The sequence below is a fragment of the Stylophora pistillata genome, chromosome 7 (genome assembly GCF_964205215.1).
Source record: "Stylophora pistillata chromosome 7, jaStyPist1.2, whole genome shotgun sequence".
In the NCBI taxonomy this organism is placed as follows: Eukaryota; Metazoa; Cnidaria; class Anthozoa; order Scleractinia; family Pocilloporidae; genus Stylophora; species Stylophora pistillata.
The window spans coordinates 22,511,875-22,539,740 of NC_142525.1; the positions used below are offsets into that span (position 1 = coordinate 22,511,875).

Sequence of the window (27,866 nt, forward strand, 5' to 3'; positions counted from 1 at the left end):
ACTCGCAAACAGCTTCGGGGGGGAGTCCATTCATTCGAGAGCGCATCGCGAAACGAAATAAACGTGGCGTGTGAATTGTTGTGGCTTTTATCGTGTTTAGCTCGACATTAATTTTGTTTCGCTTGTTGAGAATTTTGTGATACTCCAGTAAGGTTTAAAGACATCGAATGTCTTAAGTTAGACGTGTTATTTATGCTGATGTAGCGGCGGATAGCTGTTCAAAGCTCTGGGACAAGATAAAACTCTTACCGTGTGTCATGGTCATTCTTCCTTGTCGACGCAAGTAACAGGGCTACTATGGCTTAAAGATTTCTTGAAAAGATGATGAATTCCACCGAACATTTTAATAAGCCGAGTCATATCACTTCCTTCTGGCTGTTTAAGTAGTTCTAAGACGACGAGCTGTGCTTCGCGTACTGTCTGGGGGTTTTTAACTACGGGGAAGAACGCCTCAGGATCCATCATGTCTTGCCTCTGCTGATGATAGTTTTCTCGTATTCCCCAGTTAGCTGCCATCTGGAGATATCTGTCGGACTGAATTAAAGTACTCACGCTTTTGTTTGGCTGATGAAAGTTAATTTCAAGTCGAGTCTTCTCCTCTGACCCAGACGTATCGGAACTTTCGGAGCATTCTGACCATGTTGTTGAACTCTGTCGACCGGACTCGTCTATGGTGGCCGAGAACTGCCATTAAACATATTCAATTTTATAGGAATTACTTTTGTTATTTTTTTCTTTTTAAAATAAAAGCAAGTGAAAGTAAAATGTAAAATAGAAATAAAATGAAACCAAAGATAAATGAAATCAAATCAAAATTAAATACTACCCGGCCGAGCGCTGCCACTAGTTCTTTTTGTTTTTTTTTCAGTTTTTTTTTTTTTTTTGCGGTCGGAAAAAATATTTGTTCGTGGCCGAACGCTGCCACATGGCCGAGGGCTGCCAAACAAGCCCATAATGCACTATTTTAAAAAAGTTCATGAGAAGCAATTTCTGGGTCGAATAATTCATACCCATGTCCTTGTATATCTAGCAGCATAAGTTTTTTGTCTGACTTTTCATATGAAAAATGGGTTAGACGTTGAGCCTTCTGACCCATAACATCTGTTTCCTCGACACAACAATCACCAGTATTGTTTAAGTACTTGGTAAACTGTCCATCAATAAACTCCTCCACAGTCACAAATTCTCCTTTATCCTCTTCACCGTAGTAGATCTTTCTAAACCTTAGGACCTCTCCAAATGCATCAATAGCATGTTTCTCAATGATTTTTTGTTCCAACTGGCGAGCAAAATTCCTTGCAAGAAGATGCATCTGAACCGCCTTTTGGGTGTGTTGTTGGACAGTTTGCCCAATGTCATTTATTCCCTTCACAGCATCGGGAAGGTATCTTTTAATGACCCAGGTGGTCCCCTTGAACTGTGGGTGCTTTGTGGTTGCTTTGTATGCAATGCGAAACCTCCAGTGAGCAAACGCCTCTTTTTCTTCATTGAATTCGACAGTTATCATTATACAACTCCTTTCCTTTAATTAATTTATGCGTTGTATCTCCTGCATCACGCTTCTTCCCTCTTTTCGCAGTCACTTTCTCTTCTAACTTTTTCCACGCGGCATACGCCATACTAAAATCTTGAAAGGCATCCTGCAAAGAATTCTGGGTTTGTTTGGCAGCCCTCGGCCATGTGGCAGCGTTCGGCCACGAACAAATTTTTTTTTTCCTACCGCGAAAAAAAAAAAAAAAAAAAAAAAAAAACTAGTGGCAGCGCTCGCCCGGGTAGTATTTAATTTTGATTTGATTTCATTTATCTTTAGTTTCATTGTATTTCTATTTTACATTTTACTTTCACTTGCTTTTATTTTAAAAAGAAAAATGAGAAATAAATCGAAATTTAAAAAAAATAACAAAAATAATTCCTATAAATTTGAATATGTTTAATGGCAGTTCTCGGCCACCATATCGTCTTTCTTTTTGTAAAATGTCTGGGGTCTTTGGTACGTGTCCAGAATAACTTTCCTGTCATCTATTTGCAATCCTAGCACGTCTGGATATGGAATGACGAGTTTTCTTCGAAGGATGGCCGATTTTTCTTTTTGATGTTCAATGACAAATGTGCCCGGCTGTTGTGGTTTGCTTGAGTTTAACTTCATAGTAAATAACTCGGGTGTTACTCTTGGATCGGCTCTTGTTATGTTAAGACTTTGAACTGTTGATTTGATACTGTTCAAGTTTGTTGAGCTATTCACCGTGCCACTGTTGGATGTTGAAGCAAACTGTCTGGCTGTTTCGACTGTAATTTCTACGGCGTTGGACGGCTGGAAATATGTTTTTGCTGCCTGAAGATAGTTTTGTGTCATCTGTTGGGCTAATGTGGAGTCGATATTTGGGCAAGGACTTACACAAGTACCACCGTCATCATATTTATTTGATTCTTTCATCTGAAACAATTAACGGAGGTAAGTTCAACTTTGTTGATATATCCAAATTATTAAGTTAATATGAGCTGATTTTAACCTCTGTTCCAATTCCTAGCTCCATCACAGAACTCAGTTCACTGAAATCGATCATTTGTTTCTAGGTACTATGAGACATTATTTTACTTAGTGATTTTAAGTATGTAGTATTCTTTCGCATCTTAATCTATTCTTCGAATTTATTATTTTTTGTATATTTACATTAGTTCATATGTGATCTGTATTTATATGGGGTTTAGGATTCCTTTACAGATTATCTTTGGCCTTTAATGAATAAATACTGTTAGATATGTTGACCAGAATTAATAACTCAAAACAACATTTGTTTGATGAACTTGTTATGTTAGTGCTTTTATATAATGCCTTCATGTACCTGGATTTCAGGAGCAGTTTGTGTTCTATAAGTAGCATAAGATTGTTCATCTTGACTTGACTTTCTTGTTGTGTCTTGAAAAGGAATGTGCTGTTTTAGACAAAATAGCACAGGTATTATGAACATTTTGAGTGTGTCAATGCCTATTCAACTAAACAGCAACATACACAACAAGTAGGGCTGTCCACTAGATGTGCCCGGGTGCCACATGCGACTAACTTTGGTCTTTGGTTGACTGGGAAAAAATACGTTTTCATATAGGCATGAGTGTTGGGCCCCCAGGATTCCATGGTTAGGAACTTTTGGGTTTCTCATAATTTTTCTTCAACCACAGCCTTGAGAAATATCTTTCTATATCTATATACAGTGTATATAATAGTCTAGGAGTTATTTAAAATGAATGGAGGTAAAAAGTTATTTCATTAGTCACATTTATACAGATTTACTTATATATTCCATACCGAGATAGAATAAATATATGAAAATCATATATTTTGAACTGCGGTATTTGATACGCATGATGCACGATCCTCGCAGTAGATAGCGCTATTTAAGCAATAGCGAAATTCAGACCTGAAAAAAATCAGGCCTGTACGGGACTCGAACCACTGACCTCTGCGATACTAGTGCAGCGCTCTAACCAATTGAGCTAACAAGCCAACTGAGAGCAGGCCGTTAAGTTGATTCGTAATGAACCCGTGAAAGTGATAAATGAGATAGAATAAATATATGAAAATCATATATTTTGAACTGCGGTATTTGATACGCATGATGCACGTGAAAGTGATAAATGAGATAGAATAAATATATGAAAATCATATATTTTGAACTGCGGTATTTGATACGTATGATGCACGCTATCTACTGCGAGGATCGTGCATCATACGTATCAAATACCGCAGTTCAAAATATATGATTTTCATATATTTATTCTATCTCATTTATCACTTTCACGGGTTCATTACGAATCAACTAAACGGCCTGCTCTCAGTTGGCTTGTTAGCTCAATTGGTTAGAGCGCTGCACTAGTATCGCAGAGGTCAGTGGTTCGAGTCCCGTACAGGCCTGATTTTTTTTTTTTTTTTCAGGTCTGAATTTCGCTATTGCTTAAATAGCGCTATCTACTGCGAGGATCGTGCATCATACGTATCAAATACCGCAGTTCAAAATATATGATTTTCATATATTTATTCTATCTCATTTATCACTTTCACGGGTTCATTACGAATCAACTTAACGGCCTGCTCTCAGTTGGCTTGTTAGCTCAATTGGTTAGAGCGCTGCACTAGTATCGCAGAGGTCAGTGGTTCGAGTCCCGTACAGGCCTGATTTTTTTCAGGTCTGAATTTCGCTATTGCTTAAATAGCGCTATCTACTGCGAGGATCGTGCATCATACGTATATTCCATACCATTTTCTTTTTCTTAAGATGTTTTGGTAAATCCTCATTTCCTTTTTGTGGACTTTAGAGTCTGATGAGTAGTTGCACCCTTTCTTCTCTCGGTTCTCCACAGATGCCCATTCATGACAGAATTGTTGTGTGAGTACTCGTTTTGATAGTCTATCTTTCCTGTTTCATCCGCTCGCCCACCACTGTAAATGTAGTTGCCTTGCTTGGCTTCCTTGTGTTTGGTTTCCATGATGCTGTCATTGAAATTGTGCAAGATCAAAGGGAGTCCACTCAAGGCAGCATCTTTAAGAGCCTTCTCGACATAAAACCCAGTGTAAGCTACAAGTTCTTTCACAGTGGCAGTAACAGTTTGAGAGCCAAAAATTAGGATAAATTGAAATCCTAACAAAACTCTTGCTTGGCATTCATACTCCTATCTGGTTAATTCTTTTGGAGTGTTTAAAATCCATTGGTAAATTTTTTTGAGGCCAGTGCAAAAACGTACCAATATTTCGCTGACCAAAGGGCTAAAACCAGAGTTGTTCAAAAGTTCCTCTGCTTTTTCGTAAAAGGCCAAAACACCATTTTCAACAAATGTGACATCATAACTGCTTAGACAAACTTTTCGAGCAACTTTCTGTACTTCTATAAACCATTGTTTTTTATTTTGTTTGAGAGCCTCAGCTACTTGGCCAATTTTTCGCACAATAGTTTCTGTAGCTCTTGTAGCTTGGTGCATCATTGCTGGGTAGAAATTTACCAGGTCAAGTTGAGAAGCATTAGGATGTCCAGTTTGAGCAAGGTGCTTCTTTGCATATTCTCGTCTGCCATAGATGATATTTAACATTTTTTGTTAATTTTAATTACCAAAAAAATAATGCTTAATTTATTCAACGATTAATTTATTAAAGTAAAGTGCCATTAAATCAAATAATAACCTGTTTTCAGTATTATCCACTCGCTTTCCCAACCATGTCTTGTACTGTTCTTCTCCTTTCTCAATCATTTCTACTTTCCACACAGGCTCATTACAGATTACTCTCATATCCCCAAGTTGCTTTTGGTGTTCTGGTGACTCTGGAATCGGGTAACAGGAGCTGGCAGAAGAACTTCCGGTAATTGATCTTCGTTGACAGCCATCTGCAACACCACACACAATGACTTCTATGTTCTTCTTCAGAATTGGGTGATAAACTGACTTCAAACTGGACAGCTGTTGAAGAGTTTCTCGTCCAAGATTACTTACATGGTTGTAGTTATCTGGGCCTAACCAAGAACACACTGTAACAATGCAGCTTAACAAGTTGTGGGGCTCCTGCAATTTGACTCTTATTGCTGTTTCTCCAGTAAAGAACTTACTCCACTGCATCCATGGGAACGCAACGATGTAGTGATAAACAAGTAATTTTTCTTTAGGGACCATTATTGTTTCCTGTAGAGTTGTTTTGCTAAGTAGCCATTCCATAGTGTTTTTGACATTTGTGTATGCTGCAACAACACCATTGTGTTCAGTAAAAGTCAGTGACAAACTTTCTTGCAGAGCCTCCTTTTGTACCTTGAGCTTTTCACATACGTCATCTTTTGGTACCATGATATTGATTCCAAAAACATGTTCTAGTTCTTTACCAAGCTGATTTCGGACTGTGTTTTGATATTTAGTGTAGCCAAAGTCAAAATTACGTACAAGTTCAGCTGCAAACTGGACAAAATGATTGAAATTCTTCTTGAAAATGACTGGCATGAGTGCCCTCTTAAAAACTCTCCATCTTTATGTGAAATAATTAAGTCGACCAGCTCAGCTTTTTCTTGTGGATCTTGGGGCATGTTTAAATCGTCAATAACATGAACCCATTTTCTGCATTTTGCTGGAGTCAAAATTTTTTCCTTGGAGTAATAATTTGGGGATATACTTTTCACCATGTGGTTTGGAATAAAGGGTAGAAACTGACTGTTGTTTCAAGCAATAAAGAAGCGAGTCTGGGTAACCCCCCGCCACCATCTTTACAAGGAATTCCAATTCTCCTCTTAACTTGCTTTCTGAAACTGAGCCCTGTGTAAGCTTACTTCTTGATAAGAGAAATGAGAAAGTTGACGCGTGCCTCGCAATGCTTCTGATTTGCACTTAGTGTTTTATAGTTTTGGCGCCAGAGCGTTGTCCCAGGGAGTCTGGGGACCAACCCCTCTTTTTATTTAAAGTCGCGAAGAACTCAATATTCAAGATAACGGTCAGCCAGAAATCACCAAAAGATCTATCGGAAGTATGGAATGCCCTACGAATTGTAAGTTAAAATTTCGTTAAACTCTCAAATGTTATTCGATATTTAAAAAAATCTGTATTTGTTTTTTAGTTTGACTTGCTTCCTCTGGCAACCAGTACAAAAAAAAACGGCAACCATACATCAGAAACCTTCAAAGCTACAGTAACGCTTCAAAACGAAAGCGCGAATCAGCTTCACAAAACCACAGTTGAAAATTCATCTGGTGTTTAAAGTTTCACAAGTTCTTTAAGCCTCGCAGAGCGGTGGTGGTGCGGGACGTCCAGGAAATTGTTTGCTGCAGCAACAGCTTACAGCGTTGGGTTTCTTACGTTTTCTTCGCGCCTGTGGCTTGGGGGGGTCTGAAAATGTTTCCTTAATCCACGACCTGTTTGGTAATTGTTTCTGCAGTCGGAACAACTGAAGACCTTGGGCATGGTGATGAGAAGTATGCTCAAACCTCTAAAACTTTTTGTGCATCTAGTGATGACGTGATCGTATTAAAGCCAGTAGGGGTCACGCGACGTGGCACTTTAACTTCCCAAACTATTTTCATGGGTTAATGCACGTGGAATCAAACTACCTTAAGCCTTATGTTTTGCTCAGGGATGCAATTCTGCCACGACCTTTCCGCCAGATTCAAAGGTCATTTATAATTCGTGATGAAACTGTTTGCGAGTCGTCGCGCGGGTTGTTAAAATCATAGCGGGGAAATGTAAACACGCGCATCTTGTTCGACACTCCAGTTAACTATCTTAAGCAAAAACCACGCCGTTAGCATCGCCTTTTTATAATTTTATTAGTAATGTAAGGTTTTGTGTTCTTCAGTCGGGGATAGCCTGTGTTCAACCGCCGTTTTTTCTAAACTTCGACGGTTATTACAGGTAATATAACCGGATGTACGCAGGCTAGTCGGGGGTCGCGAACGAACTTCTGTCAGAGCTGGTGATTTAAACGATTTATCTTCAAGCTGGGAAGTAGTATACCTGCTTTACGCTTTTAAAATTATAATAAAGCCTATTCAAACCCAGTGTTCAAGCTTCAGTACAAGAAAAAAGGTTATTTTTCCCTAGGGGATGCCCAAGCAAACAATGAAACAAACCGACGCCATTTTTTCCGCGCGTGTTTTTTACAAAGTTCCCTCCAATTTTTAACCCAGCATGCCCCGCAACTTCCGGTAGAAATCAGCGGGTAAGACCTCGAAAACTAAGACCCCTCATCTTTTTATTGATTTTCATTTTTCCGGTGGGTCTTAGCCGAAAACTAAGACCTAAGACCTAAGACTTAAGACCCCGAAAACTAAGACCCCGAGTCTTTTTATTGATTTTCATTTTTCCGGTGGGTCTTAAGGCTGGTGTTTTCATTAGCGACGGAGTCGGAGTCAGAGTCGTAGTCGGAGTCGTAATAGCGCTTATGACCCAGTGAAAATCGAAAAACGGAGTCGTAAGCGGAGTCATAAGCTTGACGCAATCGGAGTCGGAAGAATCAGTACGTTTCCATTTTCTTCCGACTCCGCTTATGACTCCGTCGCTTACGATCTAGTGAAAACTGCATCGTCAGAGTCGGAAGCAGAATAAACCAATCACAATGCTTTATTCCAGGCCCCCTAAAGTACAAATTTTGGCGCTAAAGACAACATGGCGGACGAAAAGCAACTTTGGCCGGGTTCAGACGCCGAACTTTTCATGAGCCGAACTCAATTCGAATTTGGACCGACTCAAATCAACAAAAGTACGCCTGTTGATTCAGAGGACGTTCTTTTTGGCCGTTCCAAATGCAGTTCTAGTAAAACCAGTCACATTACTTGCAAAATACATTATCAGATACAATGAAATATATGAAGTTCATATATTTTGAACTGCGGTATTAGATACGTATGATGCACGATCCTCGCAGTAGATAGCGCTATTTAAGCAATAGCGAAAATCAGACCTGAAAAAAATCAGGCCTGTACGGGACTCGAACCACTGACCTCTGCGATACTAGTGCAGCGCTCTACCAATTGAGCTAACAAGCCAACTGGGAGCAGGCCGTTAAGTTGATTCGTAATAAACCCGTAAAAGTGATAAATCAGATACAATGAAATATATGAAGTTCATATATTTTGAACTGCGGTATTAGATACGTATGATTCATTGTATCTGATTTATCACTTTCACGGGTTTATTACGAATCAACTCAACGACCTGCTCCCAGTTGGCTTGTTAGCTCAATTGGTAGAGCGCTGCACTAGTATCGCAGTATACGCGTATACTAGTATACGCGGCGGGCAAGCCGGTCAAAGTGTGACATAAAAGTGCCTGTACATTTTTTGCCATGATTTCGTTTTCTTTGTTGTTGTTTAAGTACAATTTCAAACATGCTCACAGTACAAAAAAAATGGCAAAGGAGTAAATAACTTATAGGTGTGTATTACTAGGGCGTTCCCACTTGAAATAGCGAGCATTTTCACAGTTCGAGTTTTTTATTTCTATAGGTCGCTGGAATATCTCAACCCCTTGATGAGAAGATCATCAAGAGGATCCACGAGCTTGTTACGGAGGGAGTTAAGGAAATATATGAAAAGAGACGGCATTTGAAAATCTTTGTGAAAGAGGTCTTGTTTCGAGATGATCAGCACAAGACACAAACCCACGATACTTCCCTAGGACATCTGACCTGCGCACGCACATGTATCGAGCTACGGTTAAAGACCGCATTTCAAGAATTGACCCGGCAAATGTCCACATAAAGACAGATAAGTGGAGAAAAGTTTGCAACGCTGATTCCTTTTTCTTTTGTCCCCACTCAGAACAAGTAAACACGCCTATGGAGGTTCCAGTCTGGTCTGAAAATGAAAAAGAAGAAGGTGATCACTGCAAAATGAAGCATTAGGGTTCTTATTTATGGTATATCAGTCATCTTTGCCCCTCCTTGACGAGACATCCCTTGATTTTACCATACCGCTTTCTTTTGTTGTTGTTGTTGTAGATAAGTTGGATGAGGAAGTAAGTCTCACTCAAGAGGGGGGAAAACAAGAGTGGGCAATCAACTCAAAGAGGAAATGGCAATGCCAAAAATGTAAAGACAACAGAATATTAAAACTTCAAAACAGTTTGGTTTAAATATCAAGAAATTAATGTCACGAGTAGCAGCAAGTTATTGGTAGAGTTTTATCAAGTCCATTACATTATTAAATTCAGAGTTACTTTGTTTTGAGAGAAGGAAATTGAGGAGCTGTAATATACTTATCATCATGGCTGGACAACATAGTAAAATTTGTTTATAGAGACTTTTGGAGGAGAGGGGGAAGACTTGTGACAAGCTGGCTGACATATACATGAACTTTACCAAATGGGTTAAGTGCTCAGTATTTCAATCAGCTTTGGCTCAAATTAAACTTTGCTTTAGCTTCAAGTTTATTCCTTTGTGTTTGCCTCCCTCTGTGTTTATTTTTCAAGTTATGTTACACAAAAGAACACAAAAATAATAATGCTTTTGAATATTAGGAGCCTGGCATAAGCAAGAAATCAAAGCTAATTTGGGTAATAAAGTTAATTTGATCTTCCAATGTTCTTTAATTTTAACCACTAATAAAATTTTCCATTTAAATTTATCCTCTCCATTGTTTTGGATGTTGTATGTAAAAAAAACAACAAACAATCAAACAAAAAACATTCAGTAACAACTGTCCTATGTTGTGGTAAATAATTTATCACAAAATACATGGTATGTTGTGATTGTATTTACCAAAGTGGCAAAGACCTTTCACTGTCTATCCATAAATTAAAAGGGGAAATAGTTTGTAAAATGTAAGCTAATGATGCTTAGATGAGAAAGCATCACAATCATTGATACATGCGTTAGTAATCGGACGGATAGATTACTGTAACAGTATTTTATATGGTTTACCAGCTAGAGAATTATTTCAGCTCCAACGCCTTCAAAATTTGGCAGCAAGGATTATTTTTAAAATCCCAAAGATGTGTCACATCACACCAGTTCTACGAGAACTGCACTGGTTACTTGTCCAGTTTAGAATACAGTTCAAATTTATTGTGATCACTTTCAAAGCAATTAATGGACATGGTCCAATCTATTTACAAGATCTTGTTAAGTTGCAGCAGAATGGACCATACAACTTAAGATCTAGTAATAAGGGTCTCATGCTGCAAGCACCAAATGCCATAACAAAGAAAACATTAGGTGATCGTGCTTACATGTGTGTAGCACCTAAACTTTGGAACAGTCTTCCTTATAAAGTGCGGAGCGAGACTGATTTTAGTAAATTTAAAATTTTACTTAAGACTCATCTTTTTAATTTAGCCTTTAATTAGGATTGACTTGTGCATGGTTTAATAGTTTTTTACAATTTTTTTTACAATTTTTTAAATTCTTTTTTGACAATTTAGATAAGGTTTTTATTAGTTTTGTAAATTTGATAAGGGTCTTACTGTAATTTATTATCTGATGTAATTATTATATTCTATAATTGTTATGTGCATTTGATCATATGTAAATGGGATTTGCGCACTACAAATATTAAACTATTACTATTCTACATCTTGAGTGTATAATTAATCATCCAAGTAAAACAGGTAACTTGAGATCAATGTGAAAGATTTGTAAGATATTCAGACCCCTGATAACAATTACTAATGTGCTGATTTGTAGTATTTAAAGCTAATGATTTTAGAGGAAGGAGAGGAAGAAACTTCTGGATATGGAATTTTGTTGCAAACATCTGTTAAATAAGTTAAAAACTCTCTCTTATCATATTTCAAGAGTACATGATTGCCACACCAAAACCTTTTGTATTCTACATTGAATACCATGTGATGATTATGGTTTCAATAATAAAAGCTGCTAACTTAAGAACTTTGCAAAAATATCTATGTACAAAGAAATAAATTGTGGTTAGTTACTCCAGTAGCAGATCAATCCATTCCTCTCTAATGGAAGTAACAGAAATTGTCATGATGGTGGTTTTGGTGGATGGAGAGAGAAACGTCCACCAAAACCACTTTCATCTAATTTCATGTCTTATTTCATTATGAACGTTTGGTCAGCAATTGTGCATTATAAGAAATAATTAGCCAGAACGTAAACTGCTAATGTTTTGGGGAATATAATTCTTTTTCTTCCTTTAAAGTCTAACATTGGCCATAGATAAAATTGAAAAAGCACTGTTGTTGGTTTTGATCACTGTTTTGGTTGATGTCCACGCTCGACATCCACCAAAACTACCAAATACCTTGGCACCTTTTAAATATCGGAAGTATCTGCCTAAAAATTGCGCGAAACGTTTTATAATACTACCATCAAACAATAAATTAGTACTTACCATTTCTCGGGTGTAAAGTTTTGACGCAATTTTCCAAACAAATATTCCACTCAAGTCATCGGGATGAATCGGCATGTTTTCGTAGCTTCGTAACTATCCACAAGTATAATACGTCATGAGGTGTCTATCATTCCATCTCAGTCCCTCTCGACCGAGGTGGTTTTGGTGGATGGAATCTGATGCTGACCGTTCAGTAAGGGATCGCCATGTTTACCTCATACACGGACCGCTGGCCAGCCGCTGAGTGAAAACAGAACGGTGTGGGGTGGGGTGGGTGGGGGCTTATCGTCATAAGATATTAGAATACATGCTTAAAAAACTTTGGGACTCCCAGTCTAAACCGTGAAGGAATGCTTGGTGGTACAGACTACTTTTATTTTGTTCACATAACTTTTTCCTTTAAATCAGGACTGGTATAAATTAATAGAGTTATCGATGTATTTTTAACCGGAGTACCCATATTACTTTTTGCTTGTCTTCTGTGGTATAAAATAAGGTGTCTATTTTACGAGAACCTTTTATTTATGCCCCATTGCACGGAATGAACACTGTCCTTAGAATGTTTTTTCTAAGTCATTTCTGCTGTTCCCAAGAATGCATGCAAAATCATTGCTTTATATACAAAACTGACTCTAAAATATGATTTTCCGCAACAGTAAACAATGTCATTTACGTAAGGTGTTAATAAAACTAGCCGGCAATGTACAATTCTTAGTGTTTTCCACTTATGAGCTCGACATAAAATTGTTAAGTGAGTCGTGTTAGTCTCAGCTCATACCTTTAATCGATCTGACCTTTTATCACTAAACCCTATTTTTTTTTAAATGTTCAGCAAGCAACCGTGAGCGATAATCCTACTCTTGTATGTTGGATCAGCCATGATCTAATCGGCCCAAAGTAACGAGTATGAATATAGAGGCAAGACCGATACAACGTCTTCAGGCACCAGAGGAACTTCAGCCTTCTTCAGGCACCTGAAGAAGGCTGGTTTGGCCAGCCGAAATATAGTGCTCCGTCTTAAAACTTATCTACGTTGTATCGGTCTTGCCTCTATATTCCTATCCCGTTTTCATTTTCAAATTTATTGTCCATTTTTTTCATACGACAACGACAAAGAGTTTTATAAGTAAACCGAATGTTTGGTGTACCACGCTTTTATATACAAAAACATGGTAAAAGCCGGCTAAATAAGCTCCTCCCCTCGGCCTGCTCCTAATTTTTGGTTGCTTTCGCCCCATGCCTCTGCACGACTTCCTGTTGGCTAAAAAGAAATTTGAAAGACTACTATGCAGGACGCCTTTTCTTTTTCGTTTCAGTTACCCTCTACAATTCTTTATAAGTATGTTTCGTGTTGAGATTTGGAGCAAACTTTCTCCGCTAACCCGGCTGACCTGGGGTCCACGAGGGATCACGAAGTTTATGAGGTGTGGCCTGAATCTCATCAAAACAACCACTGGGCAAAAACATGGGACGCAAGTGTTCTCTGTTAAAAACAATACAGGTGTGGTTGGACAACAACGGTGTTTAAGGAGGCTCGGAAAGGTTTTCCGTTGCCGTGGTGTTTGTGAAACGATGACAGGTTACAAGAAAAGAGCTTAATCGTGTGGGCAGACTATAAACATCTTTGCAACTATATTGTTGGGCAAGACGTAAGGTCCACAAACAGACACTCAATTTTCAGTTATTGTAATTCATCTGAAAAACTAAGTCGGTTACCTACCATTTTAGTTTCTTTGTAGGAAAGCTTCCGAATTTCTTTAACTTCTCAGAAAGTATGAAACAAATTTATCCAGCAGATTTTAAGACTTCTTCCTGTACTTATAATTGATGCAAACGCGATACGAGTTTAGGAGGTCTAAAGGAACTCGCTCTAACTTTGTATAGTCTATACGATTTCACTGATTTCCGCGCCAAGGGAGCAATTCATGAGTGGTCTGTGGTTACGCTCGCTAGGCAAAGAATGGTTTGTGACTTTCTCACTCAATTGAAGAGACTCGCGTCACTCCTATGAAATAGTTAAACAGAATACAGACTGCGAGCAGTTTCTTATTTTTCTTAAATATAGTGACGGTCACGCGTATCTTGTGAGCATGGAGAAGCCGCGAGATTGGTGACTCGTGTGTCGCGTCTTTGCCGCTCTACGCTCTTCGGAGTTGAGTAAAGACAAGAAACTTTACCACTGATGCGATACAAGAGGTTCAATTGTTATCTCGATTATCTGAACACATTTATTTACAGTACATGGTAAAGATTTGTTTAAAAATATATGAACTGATGCCGATCCTTTTTGAAACGAAATGTATTTAAAGAGAAAAAGAATACCCGGAGCAAAACAAAAGTTGTCTAGATCTGCAACACAAAGCATGCTTTTACACAAAGACTGAGAATCGTAATGTATATTATGATGCTTTAATGAATATATTCGAATGTTCCCAAAAATCTTCTGATAATCTGCCCGCACCCACCCCACACCCTCTCCCTCACTACTGAGCCGTACTGATTTCCCTTAGCGGCTGGTCAGCGGTTCGTTTGTTAGGTAAACATGGCAATCGCTTCGTGATCGTCGTTCTTGTCGATCAGAAAATAAAAGAACTAGGCTGATATTACCTCGAAGATGAAGCAGTTGTGTTATGTGATTCGTAATTCACATTCGAGTCGAAGCTTGGGTGACACAGGTTGTTTCTTATGGTGGAATCGACGAGGGGAATTCGAACACTGGTTGTAGTGTTTGAATTGTTGGAAGAAATGGTCGCTTGGAAATGTAGGAATGGTAAGTTTAACAAACAATTGCAAATTTTACCGCTTGAATTGAAAGAAAAGCTCATTTTAATTGCTTTTGTATGTATTTCAGACGGTTTTAGATCTACCTGCTTGGTTTATATCTGTTACGCTTCATGTTGACAAGTCCTTCAAAATGGCGGCCAAACTCGGAGATTGCCAAAAATCAAGTAAGTTCGTGGAGTTATAAAGTTTTCCCAAAGGTCGTGCCGCAAAGTTTTTTTCTGTAGTTACCTTTTCTGTGGCGTGTTCTTTCTAGCTATGTTAGTTGGATCAGTTAAGAACGCCTCACTTTTTCAAAAATTTACCTTAAATTTTATTGGTTTTCGCGTGTGTGACTTAAGCGAACCGATAAGGTGTCATTCAAGTCTTCCTGTTTCTTTGATTGAAATGTGATGTTCATGAAAGTCGCGTCGATGGATAAGATAGAATTAATATACATGGCTGTGGTATTTGTTTTTTGCTGAGTTCCGTAGTTTTTTTTAAATTGTCCTCCAAAGTTGTCTCAAATTAAAGTCTTGAAAAGTGTCACGACAGGCCTTCGCTCGAGTGAAATTTCATTTCCGTAAAACTTTGAAAAATAAAGAGATCCGATCAAACGGATTGTGGTTTTAGTATAGGCACATGAATGTCTTACAACACACAAGAAATGAGGGAAATCTGTGTCTCGAGTAAAATCGACCGGACCGCTTTTACAGAGACACTCTCTTAACACCCCGTCTTTTCAATGATTTATCACTTCTCCGGTGGGTCTTAGTTTTCGTAATTATGAAACGTCATTACGAAAACTAAGACCCCATCTCATTTTTCTTTATATTTATCAATTTTTTGAAGGTGAGCGAGAGAGTTTATACATCATCTTGATTTGTTGCTTTTTCGGTTGGATCGAAGAACCTGGTTGCTTTAAGATTAAGTGAGATTTCCTATAACCTTTCCTTGCGTTTCGAAGTATTTTCTCGCGCGACGGGCGATTCTTAACTTTCCTCCAGGAGGCTGAGCTATTTTTGAATCGTTCTACAAGATGCAAAAATAATGGACTTGAGGAAATGTTTTTAAATGGAACAGTTCAGACTTAATCAGGGTTTTCCCACTTTATGAGTAGTGTCGTGAGTTGTAAAACGGAAAACGTTTTTTACCACATTTCAGGTGAGATCTTAGTTTTCGAAAAAAATATTGTTACAAGTTGCATGCACGACTTTTACGTGTAACATCCCTTCATGGAATTGAATTTTTTTTTTGAGTTGCACAAAGAGTTGAATCGTTTTCTACTTTCTGCAACAATTTTTTCAAGCTGCACAACAAAAATGCTTGTAGTATGACTCTTGCGACTTGTTTCGCCGCACTGTGTAGTCGACATATGCGTCATTTTCAACTTACGCAAGTTTTGTCGCGAGACAAGTTGCATGGTATTTGTAATGTGTAACATAGTACGTGCAACTTGCAACAAATTTTGTTGCGAGACAAGCTGCAGGAAAAATTATTACATGTAACAGCAGCTTAACGACAGTATAAAGTGTGCAAACCCTGATTAATTCTGAACTGTCCCATTTGAAAAATTTCCTCAAGTTTCACTATTTTTGCATCTTGTTGAACGACCCAAAACAATTGCTGTCTATTATTCAATTTACTTTTCATACGCTTTTTACATTTCAACATATTCTCATAAAATAAAATAAAATAAACAAAAAAAATTAAATGGGGTCTTAGTTTTCCCAATGAGCTTTCGTTATTACGAAAGCTAAGATCCTACCTGAAATGTGATTAAAAACGTTTTCCGTTTTACAACTAACGACACTACTCATAAAGTGGGCAAACCCTGATTAAGTCTGAACTGTTTCATTTAAAACATTTCCTCAAGTTCCATTATTTTTGCATCTTGTAGAACGATTCAAAACAATTGCAAAAAAATTCTAAAAATAACTCAGTGTCTGCGTCGCGCGAGAAAATACTTCGAAACGCAAGGAAAGGTTGTAGAAAATCCCTCTTAATCTTAAAGCAACCAGGTTCTTCGATCCAACCGAAAAAGCAATAAATCAAGATGATGTATAAACTCTCCTGCTCACCTTCAAAAAATTGATAAATAAGAAAAATGAGATGGGGTCTTAAGCCTTGGTCAAACGGCGCATGATAGTTGACTCTCTTCAAACTATCCTCAATTAGTATATACTAAAACAGTGGATAGCGTTGAAGGCACGCTCTGATTGGCTAGTCAAACACCGAATATCCTTTGCTATTTACCTCTGAGCAACTCGGAAAAAAATGGCGTCCCGGTTTGCATCCGTGACAAGCGAAGAAATCACTCAAATTAACGACGGTGGTGTATATTACCTCACTGTTTTAGTATATACTAAAACAACTATTCACCTCAGTGTCGGTGGTTGGCGGTGGATATTTACCTCACCGCTTCGCGGCTCGGTAAATATCCACCGCTAACCACCTCCACTTCGGTGCAAACCGGAGGTAAATAGCAAAGGATATTCGGAGTTTGACTAGCCAATCAGAGCGCGCCTTCAACGCTATCCACTGTTTTAGTATATACTAATCGATGATAGTGCAAGATAGTTGGTGGTCAAACGGAAGCGCGCGCTTCATTCAACTATCATTGACTATCATCAACTATCATCGACTATCAGGCGCCGTTTGACCAAGGCTTTAGTTTTCGTAATGAGGTTTCGTAATTACGGAAACTAAGAGCCACCGGAGAAGTGATAAATCGTTGAAAAGACGGGGTGTCAATTGCTGTCTATTATTCGCTTTTTACATTTCAACATATTCTATTTATTAAAATAAAATAACATTGGGTGAAATAAGAAAAATAAGATGGGGGGCTTAGTCCTCGTAATGAGCTTTCGTAATTACGAAAACTAAGACCCACCGGAAAAGTGAAAATCAATGAAAAGACGGGGGGTCTTAGTTTTTGGGTCTTAGTTTTCGGGGTCTTAGTTTTTGGGTCTTAGTTTTCGCGGTCTTAGTTTTCGGAGTCTTAGTTTTCGGGGTCTTAGGTCTTAGGTCTTAGTTTTCGGGGTCTTAGTTTTCGTAACAACCTTTCACGCACTCGTGTTTTCGCACGTGCTACTAACTTAGAGCTAGAAAATGTGGATCTACTCGAAGTCGGCTCTCGTGTTGATGATTATCCGCGCCCAGCAAGACAATTTTCTAAGCTGTGTTACAGTCTCAGCAAATGTGCGAGAAATCATTCTTTAGTAACAAAAAGTGCTCCGCTGTTTTCTTGCTTTCGTACTTCGGTCCTCCTGCGAAGGAATGGCAAAACACGTGATCTACACACTGTTTAAATTTGAAATCAGTTCTAAAAGTGGGCAAAAAAAATACTACGTGAGTGCTCACCGTTCAGTTTCAACAAAATTTTACTGAAAAAAACGGTGTTCTCTCTAATGATAGAACAACGAGCGTCATCGTGTGCTAAGCTTAGTGGCAACAAAGCTTTTCAACCGTCACCATTCACCGTTACACAACTGATGACGTGTAACGGTTGCTCGGTGCACTCGCGGTGTAGTGTTCCACTCTTGTGGACGCTATATTGCCGTGGTCTGAAGAAAATTTTAGTGAATGTGTCACAGGTCTTTTCCATCAAGCAGAGCCAGAGTACTCTTCAAGCGAAGAGAGACAGGAAAGTGAAGTAGAAGATGAAGAACATTGAGAAGCGTCAGGTTTTAATTCTGTAAATGTCAACCACCGATCGAACACTTCATGGTGCTTATCTGTAATGTATTCAATAAAATTTTCTTCAGACGGCAGCAAAATAGCATTAACAACAGTGAAACACTACACCGCGAGTGCACCGCGCAACCATTATACGGCGTCACCGGCCCAGAGGCCGCGGGAAATTCGAAGTGGCTGTAAGACCCTTCTTTGGAAAAGAATGAAAAGTCAGATCGCTTGGTAAGGCGATTTTTTTTTTCAGGTCTATTGAGAAGTATACTTAGAACATTTTGAGCGTTATTTGTAAAAAGAGTGGAGGTTCCATTTAAGCGAAAGCTGCTCATCTTTATTTGATGCAGCTGTGATACAAGCCGTTGATGGATCCTCCAAAGCAATTATAGAATAACTGAGATACTACGAGAACCTTCATTTGTCAAACACCTATCATATATAATGACTGAGATACTACGAGCACCTTCATTGGTCAAAAACCTATCAGTATCATTTATTGCACCATTAAACCCATAGAAAGTTGAAACGTTTTAAATTCATTTTATATTATAGAAGCAATGGTTTGCAAAATCCCTCGCCTCTGGCTCTTAATTTCCAAATGAATAAAGGCTGATAGTTTCGAAAGAAACTGTTTGGGGCTAATTTGGATATATCAACAAAGTTGAAGTGGTAAATTAGCCTCCGTAACGATTACAAAAGCTGACGTTTCGAGCGTTAGCCCTTCGTCGGAGCGAATAGAGGAATTGTGGGTTGTGTGTGCTTATAGGCAGAGAATGGAGCTACGTTATTGGTGGGAACATGGCAACGAGAAAAACAAGAATAAATTAGTGGAACGAAAAGCGTTCGTTGATCCCTGTGGGATTTAGACTGCCGGTTTGAAAGATGAGGTTTTGTTCAAGATTTTTACGGCTTTCCGTGCTACCTAAGTGTAAGGAAAGACCGCAGATTGCCATATGTTGCTCAGAATGCACCTCCGCCAATGTAATCTATTGCATAACTTGCACTTATTGCAAAAGATATACATCGGCGAAACAGGCAGAAGACTAGGTGACCGATTCCGAGAACACCTTCGAGACGTGGAAAGGAATGACAAGGACACATCGAAACCAGTCGCTAGACATTTTAATCTACCTAATCATTCTAAGCAACATATGGCAATCTGCCGTCTTTCCTTACACTTAGGTAGCATGGAAAGCCGTAAATATCTTGAACAAAAGCTCATCTTTCAAACCGGCAGTCTAAATCCCACAGGGATCAACGAACGCTTTTCATTCCACTAATTTATTCTTGTTTTTCTCGTTGCCATGTTCCCACCAATAAAGTAGCTCCATTTTCTGCCTTTAAAAGCACACACAACCCACAATTCCTCTATTCGCTCCGACGAAGGGCTAACGCTCGAAGCGTCAGCTTTTGTAATCGTTACGGTGGCCAATTTACCACTTCAACTTTGTTGATATATCCAAATTACTTAATTTACAAATTTTTCTCGTGTTCTCCAAGCATCCGGCGTGGGTTATCACGCCAGTAAAATTACAGAGAGTGGTTTTTTGCTTAAAATAATACTGAAAAGCTACGTCATTTCTTGATACGAGCAGCTCTTGACGGAATGATCTACAAACTTCTCAAGGATTCAAAAATGGATTATGAACCGCTCAACATGACATAAGATGCTATTCTAAGCACCGTGAACCTTAAACTCCCCCTAAAGATGCCCAACCTAGACAAATTTCAGATTTCAGTGCGTTATTGAAATTTGTCAGCTACTTTCAGTCCACAAAAGGCCTTTTGTTACCCAAACTAGCAGCTTCGCACTTTTAATAAAGTCTATAAGTCTAGAAGCATGGGAATACACTTGAAGGTTAGAAATTTAGAGAGCGAATGGCAGAGTGAAGCCAGCTTTAAAATACAGATCGAACATCATTTCTTCCACTTTCTTGTCCAATTTTCGATTGACTTGCGATTAATTTAGAAATGACCTCTGATTAAGATCATTGCAATTTTTTCCTGAATACTTACACAGGTAAGCGATTTTTGCTACGATTCAAGGGTTGATTTCTTATGCGGTGCCCGATCACCAATAGCGTCGAGGGTCTTCAACATCTCATAAAAGCTTTCTGTAAGGAGTAAGTTTTAAAACCAACGAATTAAGTGAGACAGAGAAGCAACGACGACTGAAATGTATTTAGTACGGTATTTTACAATTGTAGATATATACTGAGAATTATCTGTATAAAATTAGCAAAAGCCGAGTGAGTCCAATAAAAAGTAGTACCTACATGTGGGCAATACAATATGCATGTTCACACATGCGACGCACAAGTTGAGCCAATTTCAAAGCCGAAAAACTTGAAAAGGTCTTAAAAGGATTGATAGAACCATAGAAGAATCGCGAGCTCATAAAGGAAAACTTCTCGATGCAGATCAAACACAACATTTCAAACAAAAATGTTCCTAATTCGACACTGCACACTACCCTTTCACTCTCTACTGCATTAACCAGTAAAAATAGTCACGGCAGGATTAAAAAAGGCAGCTTTTACACTCAAAACGACAGCCGGGATGAAAAGCCTCGATCGACCACTATTTTTTTAAATTATTCCCCCTGCGAATCTAACCTTCCTCAGTGAAGTCGCATAAGCCCTTTGCGTTTGCGTTTGACTTTTGAACATTATTTGCATCTGCATTTGCACTTACGTTTGCATTTGCCTCGCACGTTTGAACCAGGTTTGACACTCAGACATCCCTCTGCAACTGCAAGAGCCGCCCCACCACACCTGAAACCTATCTGAGGTAATGATACACTGGCTACACTCCGTAAGACCACTTAGAGTTCTTAATAGCCTAAATATACAAAAAGGTAACTAAAGTTTCTTTGGAACCCATCTTTTCTCATCAACGGCTCCATACATGGATTTCATCTCCGTCTTTAATCTTGTACCTGTACAGTTTTTTTGGTCCATATTTCATTTCTTCAAGGCCAAAGCAAAACCCGACGTCTTTGTAAAGTATCTTAAAGCCTGGAGGGGGTATTCCGATGATCTCACTGACATACTTTTTCAAGCTCGTTGTGCTCTGCATAAGATTAATCTCCTGCTTACAGACAGGTTGATCATCAAATATCAAAGATATAGTAGCAGTTTGTTTGGCTTGCATGTTAACCTCTGCCAATCGGTCCAACATTCCGTGAGTATCAACAAGTTCAAGATACCTTAAAGGAGGACTTTCATCATCCATATGATGTCGAATGAAAAATCTTTCAGCATCTTCTCTTTCCTCTGCAGATATCTTGGTTTTGTTTAGCTTCTGTACGTTGGGGAGTCTTGCAATAAGTAACTGTCGTTTGTGTTGGTCAGTGTATTGACACAGCAGCGGAATCCCCATCACACTAACGTCTGTCAACATGGGAAAGGATTTCAGCGCATCAATAGCCTCCCATGTATCCAGCAGAGTGTTGTTCAAGTTTAGCGCCTTCAGATTTGGAAACTGTCGAGGAGCCTCTGTAGGGGTTATGTTTTCCAGAGGGCACTCTGACATTCGTAACTCCGCCAGTCCTGGGAACACAAATCCGATTTTTCCAATCTCGTCCCACTGTGTGATGGCGTGCTTGTTGATTGACAAACTCTTGATGTTTGGATATTGTTCTGCGCAATCTGGAATGCACTCGTAGCCATTAAGGCTAAGGTACAGGTCTTGGACTCTAATATCAACATGGAAACGAAGTAAGCAAAACCCAAGTCAATGGAATGTTCGTGTAAATATGTCTCGTGTTACTAGATGACAGTTAGAATTAATGTCAACCCTAAAGGCTACCAGGGACAGACCATTGTGAATACTTTAAAGAAAGGTTAGAAATTCTTAAGTTGCATGAGATTTCTTCATCCATTTTTTTATGAAAGAAATTTATTACATCGTTGGCAACGTCTGTGGGCAATAAGAAACGAATCCTGTGTTTTAATTGGCTACCCAAGAGGGAAAGCTCATTAGGACCATCTTTCCCGCTGGGATTGACCGCTTAGATCCCGCGCTAGAAAAAACTGCGTGGAACGGACCTACAAAGTTCGTAGTTTTGGGATAGTGTCGGCGTCGGAGTCGCAAAAAGCGGCGGAAGACAGTCAAAACAAAGAAATCATAAACAACTCTCGTGGATTTTTTCAGTGTGCTACAAACACAGTTGGCTTTCTTTCCAGGCTTTCGAAATAAACAAGTAATTCTTGATTCTTAATAATCCGTAATATTTTCTTTTATTAACCAAGCTTGTTCGATCAAGATGGCTGGATATTAGTCTCGTTCTTTCTCGCGTTTTTATGGACCTTGACTTCGTCTCGGTCCCTAAAACGCAAAATAGAAAAAAGAACTCGGTCACTGAATACTGCTGTCTTGACCTCTTACTTGGTCAACAACGCATATGCATTGCACACTTTTATTTTATTCTTGAGCAATAGCTCCAAAGCTTGCATTACAATTTTGTCTTAAGTTTTGTCATGCAATTAAACCTTCCACACACCTTTTGGTTCTTGCATACCCCCACCCACCCCTTTCCCAGCAACTCTTCCTATGGTCCATGCCAATAGAGCGGTTAGTTCTTTCAAGTAATTTTTAAAGAAAAGGTTTTCTGCACAAGCATATTAGTTTCAGCGCAAAACCGTGAATGGCTATTTGGATAGCTAGACTGAGAGACTGGGGAGAAGGAAGGGTCGGGTTCAAGGTGATAGACAAAACACTAACCCACAATCCATATAAAGCTCTAGACCACCCAAATGGGTGGTCTCCTCTCGCAGCCGTTCTTTGTCTCGGGATCCCTGTGTCTCCCTCCCCACAGCGATCCCGAGACAAAGAACGGCTGCGAGAGGAGACTACCAAATGGGTTACCCCTAAAAATAATTATACTCCGTATGAACGCTATTGAGAGAACTAATAGTGATAAATTAAATACTGAACACGTCTTCTCTCTTCATGTCGGCAGTCGGCATCTAGCCGCCATTGTGAAAAATTATATAACTACGTACATGAAAACTGCAAAAAGCGAAAAGCCGAAATCAAATCACTGATTTTCGGAACTTAAAATAGCATTTTCACAGCTCATTCAGAACATGCTTTTGGTGGGGCAGTCCATTTGGGTAGTTGGTGGACTGGGGGTCAGTGCTTTGTCCATCTCTGGGTTTACAGTTGAGAGTAGTTCTCTTTACCTGTCTTGCCAATTGCTTCTGTTCACAAATAAACTAGCAACACAATCAGCAGATCGAGCAACTTAAAACAAGGCAAGGAGCAACAGGGGGCATCTAACTACCCTCATTTCTCTTAACATAACTGCTTTTCTTTGTTATTTTTCGGTTTGTTTGTAAGCTCCTCGAAACTAACGAAATGCCTGGAGCACACTATGACCCTTTGCACGGCCATCTGTCTGATACAAAACCTACCCCGTGAGACAATTCAGAAGGGAGTTCACCGTTTCCAGTGGCACAGCAGTGTTGTTTAGGATCAATTTTTTTACAGAAGGAAGTGACTCCTTTGGATTTTCCCCCAGTAATGGAGTAAAATCTTCAATCTTTTGTGGCAAGTAGTTTTCACTCAGGTTTAGAAACTCCAGCTTTTGGAGCTGACTGATTATTCGAAAAACCTAATTAACACATAAAAGAAAAACAATATTAATTATAATAATTACTTTCAAACATGAAGGGCTAGTGGTCCATTATTGTAAGGAATTGCATTAAAAATAACCAGGAGCAATTTTACTACTCCTGGATGGGATACACTTCAAAAAAATGTAACCACATAGTTAAAAAGTGAAAAAAAACAACTCACAAAATTTGAAAACTGGAATCCATCATGTTAACTACACCCTTTCACAAAGCATTCATGTAGAACTCATAAAATCAAATTATGGTCTGTGACATGTGTGGTATATCGAGGATATCACATGGCCACACGTGGATACAAATTACATCTTTAGTGCTGATAACATCTCTCATGAGTAAGCAAAGCGCCAGTAAGTAACGCGGACTACACAACGAATACGCTTTATTCATACACGGCAAAAGGGAGATGACAAAACGCGGAGTCCCACTCCATGGAATACCCTATGGAGTACCTGTATGGAGTACCCCTAAAAGTCATGTAGTGGTCAAATAAAATACTTTATGAACATTGAATCGTTTAGAAGTACAAATCCATATATATGTTGAGCTTTTCAGCTCTCCGATTGTCGCAGTTCGATGTAGTTCACAAATTGACCGCCATCTTGAAATTAACATTAATCTTCCAACGGAAAGCTTTAATGTTGCTAGCATTCATCAACGTTATCGTTAATAGGCCGACTGCCATCTATTTTCATATGATCTTCAAGAGGCCGAAAGGAGGGACAACCTTCATTCTGCATTGGGTTTTACGTCTTCCAAAATACCTGTTTATGTGTGGTGTCTGTAAGAATTGTGGCGCTCCATCTAGTAACACATGGCCTCGTGGGTTTCTTAAATGTGCGAAACGATGAGGATACAAGCTTAAATTTGTAGGTTGAGACTTAAAAAGGCAATCCATATCTTTAAACTGAGCTTCTCCTCACTCATCTATTTGTAGCGCAATAAAATTGAGGTATGTAAACAAACCAAAAAAAAAAAACAGTGACGGGTCGGCAAATAAGTCCGACTGAGGTTGTTGATCTGGGAAATACAGTAAGCTTAATATTTTACCTCGTGCACAAATCGAAACAGTGGGTTCTGTTCATGACATGGATTTGTTTGTCTTCTCGTCAAAGCACTCATTACACAGCGGTTAAACCAAAATGGAGGAACCAGTAAGACTGAGAGCCCTAGTCAACTGTCCCCCAAAAAACTGGATTGCATCGAACTGACATTCAGAGAGCTGGTGAGCTCAATATATTTTAGGATATGTACATCTAAACGATTCACCAAGTTCATAAAATATTCTATTTGACCAATAGATGAATTTTAGGGGTACTCCATTAAGGTACTCCATAGGGTACTCCATGGAGTAGGGCTCCGCGTTTTGTCATCTCCAACGGCAAAACAAGATGGAAGATACAGAATTGAGAGAAAACAGTCACTCGTATGAGCGCGCGCATAAAACTAAACAAACACCGCAGGACAACCTACGGGCAAAGAGAATGAGATCTCATTAATACTAGAAGATAAATTTGTATCCAGAAGTGAACATGTATTGTTCTTTTTACCATATAGATCAAAATCATGACAAATTTAACACACATTTTAAGAGAAAATTGTGCAGAAATCACATGCACATAAACTCAGCTTGTACAGTTTTCGAGTGAGATATGAAAATAAAAAATCTTGTCAAGAAAAAATTGCCTCAGAACCAAAAGCTAAGTACTATTTAAGTTAAAAAGACCCTTTAGTGAGAGTAAAAGTGGCTATCATCAAAGACAATATCAAATATGGTTTCACTGTATGTGGTAAAGATATTTTGATTTAGAGACAGGAGAAATTTTAGTATTTCATTGATATCTATATAATAAATGTGACCATTACATGAAACAAACAGAATGCTTCTATCTCACCTCATGAAAGTCAGAAAGATTATTCTTGGCCAGATCAAGTTCTTCTACATTTGGACACATGGATGCAATCTCTCCAACTGGACCTGCCCAGTTGATACCACAGTCATCAAGTGTTATGATTCTCTTGTGGAAGTGTTCTGACTGGCCAAAAGAAGCTGAAAAGTACATGATGTTAACTTTAGGAATTGTTGACAAATTCAGTCTGAGACAGGACAACTATTTTAATATCCATGAAAGACACTTGGACCGGCAGCATATCAACATATATGGTGCAACCTGAATCAATTGGTCACCCACACGGAATGGTGGGGCGACCACCTAAAACAGGTTGACTGCCTTAAGTTATGCAGGTTCCACAGAACAGGTCACTTTAGAAATATGATAAAAACACCAATTTATACCAAAATTGACCAATTAATATACAAAAGCTTGCTAAAAAATACTACTACCATTGATTTTGGGAAATAAATATGGATGAAATTTTACTTGAAAAATCATGATCTTGGTTTCAATTGAGTGGTCCTGCTTTAAGTGACAGGTGGAAGGCAATACAAAAAGGTTATTGTGACTCAGTTAAGGGTGACCATGACCAGTTAGTAGAGGTGACTGCTTCATAGAGATGAAAATTACAGTAATTAAGAGGAAAGAAATTCAGAACTTTGAAAACTGACAACTTAATACAGTGCCACTTAAGGGCCTGTGCACCTGGAAAAACAAGAGCAGCGACAACAACAACAACGACCAATCAAATACAGATACACCACGAAACAAACAAACAAAATCTTATAAGAAAAAGGTAAAGTGATTCTTTGTGTTTCAGGTTGCCAAAACGTAATAATTTGACGCAAAAGAAATACAGAGATTTGTTATAAGCAAATCACATGAGAAAAACCATCTCTTATCCCCTGTGGATAATACCATTTTGTTCTCTGAAATAGAGAACACTCTAGATTGAACAAAAATTTGTTTCCTTTAAGTCATAACTCTCTTGTGATAACTAACTAGACGATCTGCTGACTACCGATCGTTTAATTATAAATGCAAATATGGCTAAAAAGTAATACAACTGGTGACACTGTCTAGATAAATGAAAATAAATAGACCCCAATTATGCACCGTTTTATGTACTTTTTTGGATGGAGCGATCGAAATTAGGTTCTAGAACATCGATGTGAATATGGCCAAGCTTAAAATCTGGATGAATACCTGGAAAGATTTCAGCACAGCACCAACTACTTCATTATGCATACAGTATTAGAGAAAAGACAACAATGGCAAAACAATAGATTACCTTTAGGACCAGGGCTTTGTTTCAGAATGGAGGGTCTATGTTTCTAAAGAAACTGTGGTGCTGCGTCGGTAAGGGTCTTACACTGAGTTGTTGATGTAATTTGGGCACCGCAGCGTTCACCCTTCGCTAAACCCATTCGATCTGACGAAGAGCTAGCTAGCGCTCAAAACGTCGACCTCAGAAACTCCTCACCGGCGATGATCCCATTTGTTTTAGAATATTACGGAGATATATGGAAATCTCTCCGAATAACTTTACGATAAAACTTTTTGTGTTCAATAAACTCACTCTTTTGTTTTGGAGAACCGGTTATATGTATGAAGCATAATAACTCTTCGTCGCTTTGGTCTTCGCTGTATTTATTTAACAAAGCGTCTTTAAAGGATAACCTCCTTTTCTCGGCTTGGGAATCCTCCATCGTGACATCAAAGGCAGCAGAAGTACCTACTTGCACAAAATAAAGACTCGATATTCCTATGACGATCGACATGAAAAATTATGTAGAAAAAATTGACAATTTCTGCTGATCTTACAGAATTGGTCTCTCATGCGTGTCACGCAAGGACCTAAAGAAATGAGCTAGTCACGCAATTTTAACAAGAGAAATTTGTATCATCGATAGTTTTCGCATTTTTTAAAGACTTCTTCCTTTGATTCTTTACCTTTGCTGGACAATCAATCGCAGTTTTCCCCAAATGCTTTCTCCAGAGATGACCTGGCAAATTCTGTGTATGCTTTGTATTTGTTTTTATATGACCGCAAAGGATCAAGGACTCGAGACGTG

General features: G+C 38.7%; 2 protein-coding genes, 1 long non-coding RNA gene and 1 pseudogene across 7 annotated transcripts; all 4 read right to left on the reverse strand.

Moving 5' to 3' along the window:
* Window positions 1-71: 71 nt before the first annotated feature.
* Window positions 72-2,979, reverse strand: LOC148727119 (uncharacterized). Its single transcript, XM_088728214.1, has 3 exons — window positions 2,844-2,979; window positions 1,952-2,434; window positions 72-663 (listed from the first exon to the last, which is right to left on the reverse strand). The coding sequence occupies exons 1-3, from the start codon at window positions 2,967-2,969 to the stop codon at window positions 262-264; spliced, it is 1,011 nt and encodes a 336-aa protein (XP_088584340.1). The 5' UTR covers window positions 2,970-2,979; the 3' UTR covers window positions 72-261.
* On the reverse strand, window positions 2,842-6,924 carry LOC148727120 (uncharacterized; annotated as a pseudogene). The gene is made up of 4 exons (XR_015989194.1): window positions 6,803-6,924; window positions 5,171-6,343; window positions 4,254-5,056; window positions 2,842-2,933 (listed from the first exon to the last, which is right to left on the reverse strand). The product of XR_015989194.1 is annotated as an uncharacterized LOC148727120 (transcript).
* A 1,954-nt stretch (window positions 6,925-8,878) lies between these two features.
* LOC148727121 (uncharacterized) lies at window positions 8,879-12,463 on the reverse strand. Its single transcript, XR_015990194.1, has 2 exons — window positions 11,811-12,463; window positions 8,879-9,314 (listed from the first exon to the last, which is right to left on the reverse strand). It is a non-coding gene; the product is annotated as an uncharacterized LOC148727121 (long non-coding RNA).
* Window positions 12,464-20,420: 7,957 nt separating this feature from the next.
* On the reverse strand, window positions 20,421-27,854 carry LOC111329883 (tubulin-specific chaperone cofactor E-like protein). Of its 4 annotated transcripts, none has more exons than XM_022934643.2 (5): window positions 27,745-27,854; window positions 27,371-27,526; window positions 25,792-25,946; window positions 23,678-23,877; window positions 20,421-21,957 (listed from the first exon to the last, which is right to left on the reverse strand). In XM_022934643.2, exons 2-5 carry the CDS (start codon window positions 27,498-27,500, stop codon window positions 21,153-21,155), a joined length of 1,290 nt encoding a protein of 429 aa, XP_022790378.2. In that variant the 5' UTR covers window positions 27,501-27,526; window positions 27,745-27,854; the 3' UTR covers window positions 20,421-21,152. The 4 variants fall into 4 exon arrangements, with proteins under 4 accessions (XP_022790378.2, XP_022790379.2, XP_088584828.1 ...); XM_022934644.2 differs by having other exon boundaries at window positions 27,371-27,529; XM_088728702.1 differs by lacking the exon at window positions 27,371-27,526.
* Between the last annotated feature and the right edge of the window lie 12 nt (window positions 27,855-27,866).